Raw genomic sequence first — 12,442 nt, 5'->3', positions numbered from 1 at the left:
AAAGATATTTATTAAAGTTTCAAAAATTATATAAAAACAAAACAAAACAACAATACAAACAAACACAAACAAAAACAAGTATAGTTTCAATCCCTCATTTTCTTGTAACTTACTTCCCCGACCTCCTCATACCTCCCCTTTCTGTATTCCAATTTCTAATTATTAATTCAGCAAATCCTCTCCCTTATTTTTCATTTAATTTTTAGCCTTTCTTTTCTTTTTACTTAATCATTGCAGCTGAAAACCACTTAATTTCTCAACCAACGTCATTCTAACATTCATTAATTTTGCAATGTTTCCTAAGATAATCCTTAAATTTCTTCCAATCTTCTTCCGCCGTCTCTCTTCCCTGGTCTCGGATTCTGCCAGTCATTTCTGCCAGTCCCATATAGTCTATCACCTTCATCTGCCATTCTTCCAAGGTGGGTAGATCTTGTGTCTTCCAATACTTTGCGATGAGTATTCTTGCTGCTGTTGTAGCATACGTAAAGAATGTTCTATCCTTCTTTGGCACCAATTGGCCGACCATACCCAGGAGAAAGGCCAGAATGCAGCAGTCTGATTGGTCCTAGAACAATAGGATCCAGAATGCAGCAGTCTGATTGGTCCACAGGAGCCTCCCAATCCAGATCCAGGAGGAAGTGAATCCGCAACCTGATTGACCTACAGGAGAATCCCGGAATTAGCCAATCACGTGGGGACCATTGTGTAAATAATGTATAGAAAGCAGACATTCTGGGGGAACATTCATTCCTCTTCAACACTATGAGCTGAATAAAGAGCATGAAATCCACTCTCTACTCCGAGTATATTTCACTGCTGTGGACTGTAGCTCTGTGTGGTGGAAACAGCAGTTCCCAAGATTCCTTGAGTGAAGTCATGTGTTTTAAATGTTTCAATATATGGTGAGGATCTCGCCATAGACCTAAACATCTGGAGGGCACCTGGTTGGCGGAGGCTGTCATGGAAATGTCTGAGCATAAAAAGGGGAAGAACTTCTTTTAGCTTATTCGTCTTCTTCTTTTTCATCCTCTTTTTCTTTTTTTCTGTTTGTGATCTTCCTCTTCTCTTTGTGACAAATTTGTGTCGAATGAGACCTCAGTAGTAATTCAAGCGAAAGGTTAGGAGAAAATCTAATTTCAAGGTGTTATTTGTTTCCTGGAAATTCAGTTACATCAAATGCATGCTGCGAGGTGCTGGAAGTGACTGAAAGACCTCTGCCTTCTCTTCAGCGGACACTGCAGGCAACCCCTCTATTATTCCTAATTATGGCAGGGCCTTGGAGGCAGACTGGTGAAGCAGCTGGCCTCAGGTGGCACATGGTAAAATGCAAATAGCAGGCAACATATCATTAATGTATTTAATAGTTATGCATCAGTGTACACACAAATGATTAGGGACACAATTTTTCACCAGGCATCAAAACATCTTGGCCAATCTCTGTATATCCTCAACAAGCCACAGTAGTTGACTTGTCTGACTCCAAACCTAGCTGGCTCTTAACCAGAGGATTTGTCCGTTTCAGTTCTCTCAGTTTCTCCTTTTTCTAATCTTAAATTCTACATTTTCTACATTTCTGCAGCAATTCGGGGGGGGGGGGAGGCAGGACATCCTCATGAAAATTCTTTAGAATTTCAGTGTCAATTTATCCTAATAAACACAATTTTGTATGGATCTACACACCGGGGCGTGGGGGGGACCCTATAAATAAGTCAGAAATTAAATCATTATAACCACTGGTGGAAGAAGAGGGGGTAGGGGGAGCACACTGTCCCCGGCAGCGCGATCCCGGTGGGGTTCCATTGCGGCTGTCCCCCCACCCACGCTGGGCGCCACAACCCTGCAGGCAGTGCATCACACCCCCAGAATGTGCACCATGCCCGACCCCCACCTGCTCTCCACCCCCAGTGCTGGAGCATGAAGCTCCGCCACTGATTATAACAGAAGGAGAAAAAATGCTATGGAATATCACACAAAAATTTTTTTTGCTCTCCAGTGCTATCTGGTGCTGCATGTTTACAACGAATTCAAAACGCCTTTTCTTTACTATAGTAAAAAAAAAACAAGAGGCACAAATACAAGATGGGTGACACCTGGCTTGAGAGCAGTACATGTGAAAAGGATCTAGGAGTCTTGGTTGACCACAAACTTGACATGAGCCAACAGTGTGACGCGGCAGCTAAAAAAGCCAATGCAATTCTGGGCTGCATCAATAGGAGTATAGCATCTAGATCAAGGGAAGTAATAGTGCCACTGTATTCTGCTCTGGTCAGACCTCACCTGGAGTACTGTGTCCAGTTCTGGGCACCACAGTTCAAGAAGGACACTGACAAACTGGAACGTGTCCAGAGGAGGGCAACCAAAATGGTCAAAGGCCTGGAAACGATGCCTTATAAGGAACGGCTAAGGGAGCTGGGCATGTTTAGCCTGGAGAAGAGGAGGTTAAGGGGTGATATGATAGCCATGTTCAAATATATAAAAGGATGTCACATAGAGGAGGGAGAAAGGTTGTTTTCTGCTGCTCCAGAGAAGCAGACACGGAGCAATGGATTCAAACTACAAGAAAGAAGATTCCACCTAAAAATTAGGAAGAACTTCCTGATAGTAAGAGCTGTTCGACAGTGGAATTTGCTGCCAAGGAGTGTGGTGGAGTCTCCTTCTTTGGAGGTCTTTAAGCAGAGGCTTGACAACCATATGTCAGGAGTGCTCTGATGGTGTTTCCTGCTTGGCAGGGGGTTGGACTCGATGGCCCTTGTGGTCTCTTCCAACTCTATGATTCTATAATTCTATTCCATGATTCTAGTAATGTAGTGGGAAGTGGGAAGCCTGCGTCTTTTGCAGAGGTTGATCGACTACAACACCCATAACCTCAGGCCATCGGGTTGCGCTGGCTGGGGCTGATGGGAGTTGGAGTCCTGCAACCTGTGGGAGGTCCACAGGTTTGCCACCCCTGCTTTTAGGGGGTTTCAAGATAGGCTTCTCTCATTCTTTATGGGGGAATGTGTTAAAATCCCACACTTTGGGATATACAGGTGCCCAGCAGCCCCAGCTCCAGGCCAGCAACATTCTCAGCTCCAGATCTGTGTTCTTCTTATATGAAGCTGGTCAGAATAACCTTCCATAAAGCATTAAGATACAAATGATGGCTACAGCACAGACCCTCCAAGTGTCCCTATTTTCCAGGGACAGTCCTGGATTACAGATGCCATCCTGGTTTCTAAATAATAATAATAATAATAATAATAATAATAATAATAATAATAATAATTTATTTATACCCCACCCATCTGGCTGGGCTTCCCCAGCCACTCTGGGCAGCTTCCAACAAAATATTGAAATACAGTAATGCATCAAACATTAAAAGCTTCCCTAAACAGAATATCCTGCTTTCCCTTAGGACGTCCCTATTTTCACCAGAGCAATGTTGGAGCATGTGGTGAGATGTTCCTAATTTCATTGGAGAACTATTGGAGGGTATGGAGTTATGCGACCTCCAAGCCAAGGAGATAAGTAACTGTACAACATTCAGAAGACATTTGAAGGCAGCCCTGTATAGGGAAGTTTTTTTAAAAAAAATGTTTAATGTTTTATTATGTTTTTATATATGTTGGAAGCCACCCAGAGCGGCTGGGGCAACCCAGTCAGATGGGTGGGGTATACTACTACTACTACTACTACTACTATTGAATAGGATGTCCCTATTTTCATCAGAGAAATGTTGGACGGTATACTACAGTTTCAAATTTTAAATGTAAAGTTTCCAGTCAAAGAAACTTAATTTAAAGTTTGGAATTATTTTGAATCAAATGCATTTCATATCTGCTCCCTCCCCCCAACCTTCAGCAACAGGAAAAATACAATCAGGCCTTATTGATTTTTCCACTAAAAGCTATTACTTTCTAGGCAAGTGGGAAACACACATATTAAACACATAATGGGGTCTGGACTAGCCAATTGTTAGGCATTCTTATTTTGCTAGCTGGGGACTCCTGAAAATTTTACTCTTATGACACAGGCCAGGGATTTACGTAGGCAAGTGATCCCCAAATGCATCAAAGCGCTAGGCTGGCGGAACTGTGTAAATTGTTTCATTTGAACGTTCACCTTGAATTTTTGGGAATATTTTAACAGTTCCCATTTGTGGTAATACAGCAGATGCTTTAGAAGAATGAAGAAGCAGAGGAGGGACAGTGGGGACTTTGCAAGTCAGTCTGAATGATCCATTTTTGTATCCAGCTATATTAAAAAGATCTGGGGTGCTGCTTAATCAAAGTACATTCTGAGCATTCTGAACCACATGATCTGGAAGCACATCTTTGAGACTAAAAGTTTCAGAAGTGCATCGTGAATGATCTACTTTAGCTCAATGAAGGGCCCCTGTTCCAAGCAGGAAATGCATGAATGTGACTTTGCAAAGCCAGTTATTTCATAGGGAATGTTCTATGAGGTGAGAAATCTGTCATTCTTCCATGCTCCCTCAATTCTTAAATAAATTCAGAAGTATTTTAATATTTAGAAGATGGATGTTTCTCGGGGAGAATCAGTGAAGCCATTTCATGCACCGGAGTTTCTGCCTAACTATATTGTGCGGAGTGCTCAACTGGGATCTGGGAGACCCAGGTTTAAATTTCTACTCTGTCATGAAGCTACAACATGCCGCTACATATACTCACCCCAGTAAGAAACTTATTTTGGCAATGGCTTCATTTTTCAGCTTGCGGCAATATCTTACAGAAAGGCACATAGTACACACAGGTGGCTGCTTGAATCAGTTGGGGCGAGGGGGCCAACCGGTGTTGCCCCCATGCTGATGAAGAAGAAAGGCTGGCCATTGTGACCTCATGTTGACCCTGCCTGCCAGAAGAGTGACAGGATCATGTCCCCTACAGCTGATTCTGCCCACCTAAAGGAGGAGCGGCCCCATGTGCCCCTCCCACAGTTAGTATGGTATATTAGAATAATGGGCCAGGATTTGGGAAACCAAGGATCAAATACTCACTCGGCGTTGAGGATCACCTTGGGCCTGTCACAGTCTCTCAACCTAATCTAACTCACAGGGATAAACAGGAAGGGGGAGAGCCCGAGCTTTATATGTCACCTGGAACTCCTCAAGTGAAAGGTAATATCTAGATGTAATAATATGAATATAGGTAAAGGTAAAGGGACCCCTGACCATTAGGTCCAGTCGTGACCGACTCTGGGGTTGCGGCGCTCATCTCACTTTATTGGCTGAGGGAGCCGGCGTACAGCTTCCGGGTCATGTGGCCAGCATGACTAAGCTGCTTCTGGCGAACCAGAGCAGCACACAGAAACACCGTTTACCTTCCCACCGGAGCGATACCTATTTATCTCCTTGCACTTTGACGTGCTTTCGAACTGCTAGGTGGGCAGGAGCAGGGACCGAGCAACGGGAGTTCACCCCGTCACGGGGATTCGAACCGCCAACCTTCTGATCGGCAAGTCCTAGGCTCTGTGGTTTAACCCACAGTGCCACCCGCGTAAGTAATAGTAATAGTTATGTTACACATCGCTCCAATCTCTGAGTGGTGAGGGACTCCAGGGGTTCCAAGAACAGGAACAAAATCTTAGGAGCCTAGGTCCCTTTGCCGCCGCCCCCAAATATTTGAGGGTGCCAGGGCACCCCAAAGTTGAGGGGAATTCTCCTTCAAATGATGTTTGTGTGCCATGTCATGTGATTGATTATGCATGCCCCACTCCAATATTTTATTCAAGTTGGCACCCTTGGTTCTAAGTGCTTTTCCAGGGTTCAGTTTTCTTTGAGTGAAGGTGAGTTGAAAACTGTGGTGTCTTTAGAGTCAATATGGTTTTATAGCATAGGATGGGAAGGGAGCTCACGACATTAATACCCCATGAGGCCTTGTTCCTCAATTCGCAACAGCTTTAGATCCAGCACAGAGCATGTCTCTGTCTCCTTCCAGCTCTCATACACCATTCTGGCTATTGTTCTCCTGCATAGCAGCTAGCAGCTCAGTGAAGGAAAGGAGGGGAACTTATTCCCTTTCCTAGAAAGCGCCATCACTAATCACATTCTTTGAGATGCTGATGAGCAGTTAACTGGCCAGTTAAAGCCTTACTTGACAATGGGACGCTTTTAATGTTTAATAGATTATTGTATTTTAGTGTTCTGTTGGAAGCCGCCCAGAGTGGCTAGGGAAACCCAGCCAGATGGATGGGGTATAAATAATAAATTATCATTATTATTATTATTATTATTATTATTATTAGACTAGAGCCAGCGGTTCTCAACCTGTGGGTCCCCAGGTGTTGCTGGACTACAACTCCCATCATCCCTGAGCTCTGGCCTTGCTAGCTAGGGGTGATGGGAGTCGTAGTTCAACAATATCTGGGGACCCACAGGTTGAGAAAGGCTGGTAGACTGAAGGTATAGGATGGAAGGTTAAGAGGGGACTTAGGGTCCGTCCAGACTGATCCCCCCCCAACTCATAATGTAACAACAACAACAACAATACTGGTGCAAACAGAATAGCTATAGGCTATGACAAAAATTTGACTTGGACAAGAGCACAGAAATCTGTGTATGATGCAGAATTGTTGGATAATGGCTTCTGCTCCTTTTCTATTAATTTTCATTTCTCAGCAGAGGTTACAGGAAATCACAGACAGGTTGTTCCTCTTGTTCTCTTATTTATTAACTCCAAATGTATCATGTTTAGTGTGTGCATATAATAAACAAGAAAGTCATACAAATCACACGTATCACACTTACTATATAACAAGGTTGGCTGGCTTCCTGGAATTATGAAAACACCAGACCTTAAATTTAATAAGGAAATAGGACCAAACACATACAGTACTCCAAATCCAAGTGATCCTAAAGACGTTTTGGCAGCCACACTTGGGAGAACATTCCATTCGATACAAAAATGTTGAGAAAGTCAAGACTGTGAAACGTAAAACTTAGGTAAACACGCTGGAAATTGGTCTTACACTAGATACAGTTTCATTGACATGGCTACCCTAAACATTATTTCTAACTGTAAAAATGAGACGCATGAAATTAGCTGTGAAACCATTTCAGTAGAAGTCAAGTATGTACAAGGCTTGGGATGAAGAAAGAAAAGACTTTCTGCATGTGGACCCATACAGAAAGCTAATTAATCACAGATGTACTGAGAGACAAGTTCTAACGGTCAGAGTAATTGAACAACATTGAGCACCTTCTGTTCCCAAAAACATCTAATTCTATTGAACTGAGAATAAAGATCACAAAAAGGCAGCATTCAACATGGTTAAGGACATTCTGGATTCTGAACTCAGAAAAATAATTCAAATATTTAGAACTGACCTCCTTTTTAGTGTTCAAAGCAACACACCTACACTATCTCCAAAATGGATGCTGGCCTAAGGGTTACATTACCATCTTATTTAGTCGTGACTTGTGCAGATGTGATGTAACTCAGAGAAGTCCTTCTTCCAACAGACAGGTGGTGGACAATGGAGAGCTAGACAAATATATCCAGCCAGATTCAGTCAATTGCCCCATGTTCTGTAGACCTACCTTGTTTCGTCAATGTATACAGCCTCCAGGACAGATGCAGCATATTCAATATTCTTCTTCAAATCAACCACATTAACGTCACCTTTCTCCAGCTGCTTCACCAAACATCTTAATCTGTAAAAAAACAAAAACAAAAAACTGGGATTATTCAAGGCAAAACTAGTTATCCTTATGAAAAACAGTATATTCCTTCAACTTCTGTGGAAGGTGGTTTCTGACAATGGGTGTTATTTGACTAAGTTTTACACCCATTAAAATTATTGAACTTTAGTGATGAGTGGTTCAGACATCCAGTGCTATCAAGCAATGTTCCAAAGGCCTCTGCAGTCGTCGATCTGACAGCTCGATACAGGGGAACCACAACAAAGAAGCTTGACCCCAAAAGGAAAAGAAATGTGAGGTCTCCAATATTTATATGATGTATGGGAAACACACAGGGGCAGCAGAGAAATGGTGTGTGTCAAATTGGAAGCATAGCTTAGGTCCATTAATTACAGTGGGTCTACTGTGAGTAAAACTTAGTTCAATACTACCTCATATACCAAAATCCTAGACATAAAACTGGAAGGAACCCTAAGGATCACCCAGACCTAGTCCAATACCCTGCAATGCCAGAATATGCAGTTGTTGCATATGGGGAATTAAACCTGCAACCTTGGCATTATCAGCACTATGCTCTAACCAACTGAGCTATCCAGGCTGACATAATTTTACCCAGAATGCAGGCCCCAAGTATACCCCATTGTACACCTGGAGCTCCACAACATGTATGAAGACTTCATTCATTTCAATGAAAATGCACACAGACTATATCCAAAGGAATAGGAACTTCTGCCTGTGCTTTGGAAGGCATCATTAGACTTGTGGGTGTCAAATTTGGGGGGTTTTAGACTTCAATTCTCACCCTTGATCCTTGCCACAAGTCCAACTGCACCACATGGGATATATGAATTCATGTGCGCTTGCAATTTACTTTGCACTAGTGAAAAACACTAGGAACCTTTTTGGTTTTGGTCCATAAATTAGCATAAATAAATTAAGTGTGCCATCAATTCTTGAAGGGGTTTCCCCCCCTCTCCAACCCCTGCTGCTGCTGTAAGTGTCTGGAAACTCTATTTACCTGGTAGAATTCAAAGGCTTAGGATGTAGTCAATATGAAATTGAAATAAAGCAGCACGTTTTCAGGCTATTTGTGATCATTAGTTTTTGCCCCTCCAAGTAGCTAGATATAAACAATGCAAGCACTTAATTAGGAAGAGGGAATTCGTGGCCTTCCAAATGCTGTTTGACCACAACTCTCATCAATCCCAGCAGCAGTCAGGCATTATGGGAGTTGTAGTCCAATGACATCCAGAAAGACACAAATTTCCCATCCTGCTTTTGAGGAATAATCATGTGTCAGGGTGTGGGCAGGGCAGGATACCTTGTGACTGAACTAGTGGAAATAGAAAAGGATATGCTCGATCATAAATCACACAGACAAAAGTGAAAGTGATGTTGCATTTATACAGGAGAAAAATATCGCCATGCAAACAGTAATACAAATGAAAGTTCACATTAAACAGTGGTAACATCCACCAACCATAGTTTCCTTTTACTAAACCAGGTTTTCTAAACTTGGGTCTCCAGCTGTTTTTGGACTACACCTCCCATCATTCCTAGCTAGCAGGACCAGTGGTGAGGGATGATGGGAATCATAGTCCAAAAACAGCTGGAGACCTAAGTTCAGGGAACCCTGTACTAAGCTGTTTATGCTAACCTCTAGAACAAACACGATTCCTAACACATAAAGGTTTTTCTTCTTCATTTCCCACTCTCCCAAACTAAAATGCAGTCCAGGATTTTTGCTTTAAAGCACAACGGGGTGAGGGAGAAATAATTTTCAGAGAGAAAGAAAGAAAGAAAGAAAGAGGCCAGTATCACTTTTAATATGATTTTGTTAATACCCATAAGACTACATCTGTGATCGTGCTCAACTTCTAATCGTGTACAAGCTCTGGGCAAAATAGATACATTTTAAATGAGATTCAGCTTTAGTGGCCATTTAATTTCCTTTGAGAAAATTAGTTTTACACATTTCTTCCTCCTGTGTGAAGAATTAAGGTGTGCTGGTGCAGTTCCCTAGGCATAGTTCAGAGCCTACCTATAAAATGATAATTAATTGAAAATAATGAGGCCCCAAGGTACATCCTCTAGGATTTTGTTAGACCTGTGCTCAATATTTGATCAAGCTCGATTACACTTAATAAATGCAATACGAAAAAGCTACGCAAACCTTTCCCAACTTCTGCTGAACGTTTGATGTACCGCAGCACCGAAGTGTCCCGGTGTCATTTTCTGCGTGTTGATTAGCGCAAAGTCCAAAGGCTAGTACTTCTAGAGCAACTGCCCTTTTGAATGCTGCTTGCAAAACAACATTGATCTATTCTGGCTCTTCGCATTTACTTAAAGACAGAGAGTGGCAAATGGAGATTGCCATTAGGGGTTATACGCTTTTGAACACCCAAGGAATATTGAAGCAATAATAAGATCAGCCTGGTCCTATTCCATGCCCTCTGACATTCCACAGATGAAAATAGGGACATTTCTCATTCTTCTACAACTGTCCCTCCTTGGACCCCCCCCCATTGTTGTGCCCCACCCTGTGCAGGACACAGCACACAGTGCCAAGAGTGCCAGTTTGGCCCTGCGACCATGGGAGCCCAGGTCCGAAATTTGTGGGTGCCCAGCACCTACATGGGGAATTTTGTGAGTTCTTGGGCACCCAGGACCCCATGGAATTGGCACCTATGATGCATGCCCACCACTGTCCTGATAAAACCCCTTAATCCCAATTTCGTTTTATTCTTTGAAATAATAATAATTATAATAATAATTTATTATTTATACCCCGCCCATAAAAATAAAAATTTATTTATTCCCCAGCCACTCTGGGCGGCTTCCAATAAAACAATAAAATACAGTAACCTATTAAACATTAAAAGTTTCCCTAAACAGGGCTGCCTTCAGATGTCTTCTAAAAGTTTGGTAGTTATTTTTCTGTTTGACATCTGGTGGGAGGGCGTTCCACAGGGTGGGTGCCACTACCGAGAAGGCCCTCTGCCTGGTTCCCTGTAACTTGGCTTCTTGTAGTGAGGGAACTGCCAGAAGGCCCTCGGTGCTGGACCTTAGCATCCGGGCAGAACGATGGAGGTGGAGACGCTCCTTCAAGTATACTGGACCAAGGCCATTTAGGGCTTTAAAGGTCAGCACCAATACTTGCAATTTATGGACTGGGCCAGTTCCCACATTCCTGTACACTTGATATCCGATTGCTCAACTCTGGGTGACGTATACAGTGGTACCTCGGGTTACATACTCAGGTTACAGACTGCACTAACCCAGAAATAGTGCTTTGGGTTAAGAATTTTGCTTCAGGATGAGAACAGAAATTGTGCTCCGGCAGTGCAGTGGCAGCTGGAGGCCCCATTAGCTAAAGTGGTTCTTCAGGTTAAGAACAATTTCAGGCTAAGAACGGTCCTCCAGAATGAATTAAGTTCTTAACCCAAGGTACCACTGTAATGCTTTGCGCTGCAATGGGTTCGTGCATGCAAAACACTGACTGAGCGCACTGCAGTACTCATCCAGAGGTAAGTTTGGAGCAGCTGGACAGTTTAGATTCTGCTTTTGATGACCTTCTGAGATCTCATTGGAAGTATTACTTCACTTACTTCAACATGTGATAACCCCCCCCCCCCCGTCGTGTTCTGTTCATTCTGCCAAGTGGTGCCCTGGATACCCATTGCAAAGCCTTGCCCAGCTGCGTAATCAACCAGATTCCAAGGGCTCGTGGCGAAATTGGTACAAGATGAGCATTTCATCTTCATCCTTCTTTTAGGACCATACTGGTTTTTACTGTAGATCCATTTATGAGAAAACACTTTTATAATTTTGCCTCTGACATGCCTTTTCAGACTTGAGTGGCAGTAGTACATACCACCCGTTTCTAGCCCCAGGTAAATTTGGCTGTTGTTTTTAGTTTGGAAAAAGATGTGTTTTGGAAAGTTTTTAAAATTGCATGCACTTTTTTTTTAAAAAAATAGTAATTTAATTGGTCTATGCAGTAGCAGACCAAGTTATTACCCTTGATTTAGCCTACGATGGAATCTTCAGGGAAGTTTTTTTAAAAAACTGCTCAGAAAATGCAGCTAACTTTTCTTAATGCTGTGATAAGGTATGTTGACAGTCCACTATGTGTGTGGTGCTTCTTTGTTTCCTTTGAGATTTCAAGTTCCATTTGAGTAATGGATGTCCTGACAAAGTTCTTTATGAGCTGCTTATTTCATTATATCTGCATCTATCACACCAAGGTAAATTGTACACAGATGCCTTTCACTTGCATTTGGCTGGAAGACACAAATTATCTTTCTTTGTATGTGCATTTTCAATAGCTTGAGTGGGTGGCTTGCGTGTGCGCACACACACACACACACACACAGAGAGAGAGAGAGAGAGAAGATTTTACCAGTGAAAAATACCTCTTGGACAAAAATACCAAACCTTTAATGAAATCCACTATGTCTTCCCAACAAGAGTAGAGCTATGATAAATACTTTGAGAATTGCATGTACGAAAAGACATTTTATAAATTACTAATCAGGACACAAAACTAGCCAGTTTCAACCTGATTTGTCATCTAATGGTTGAATCCAGCTCAGGCACCCTCACGCATTGTGCTTTGCATATTTCGCCCATCTAGAGGTGGAGGCGGCAATAGTAGTGAGTGAGTAAGCGGGAAAGGTGGGAGATTGGCAAAAAATTGCCTCTCTCCCTCTTCTAAGGATGTCTCATCCCCACTTTTGCAATATGAGTGAGGTTCTAAGGTTTTAAACCATCTTGACTATTGAGCTCATGCATTAGATC

General features: G+C 42.5%; 1 protein-coding gene across 8 annotated transcripts in view; it reads right to left on the bottom strand.

The window, feature by feature from the left end:
• The window catches only part of PDE1A (phosphodiesterase 1A), a 153,243-nt gene that overhangs the window by 36,735 nt on the left and 104,066 nt on the right, over nt 1-12,442 (bottom strand). For 6 of the 8 annotated variants that reach the window (XM_083708577.1, XM_083708581.1, XM_083708579.1 and 3 more), the window contains exon 2: nt 7,541-7,654. In XM_083708577.1, coding sequence (XP_083564703.1) covers nt 7,541-7,654 — 114 coding nt within the window. Of the gene's footprint in view, nt 1-4,673; nt 4,827-7,540; nt 7,655-12,442 lie in introns of those variants that run through there. The other 2 variants (XM_083708580.1, XM_083708584.1) reach the window with 1 other exon arrangement.

The sequence above is a fragment of the Podarcis gaigeae genome (genome assembly GCF_964106915.1).
Source record: "Podarcis gaigeae genome assembly, chromosome: 1".
NCBI lineage: Eukaryota > Metazoa > Chordata > Lepidosauria > Squamata > Lacertidae > Podarcis > Podarcis gaigeae.
This window is presented reverse-complemented; position numbering and strand designations above follow the sequence as displayed.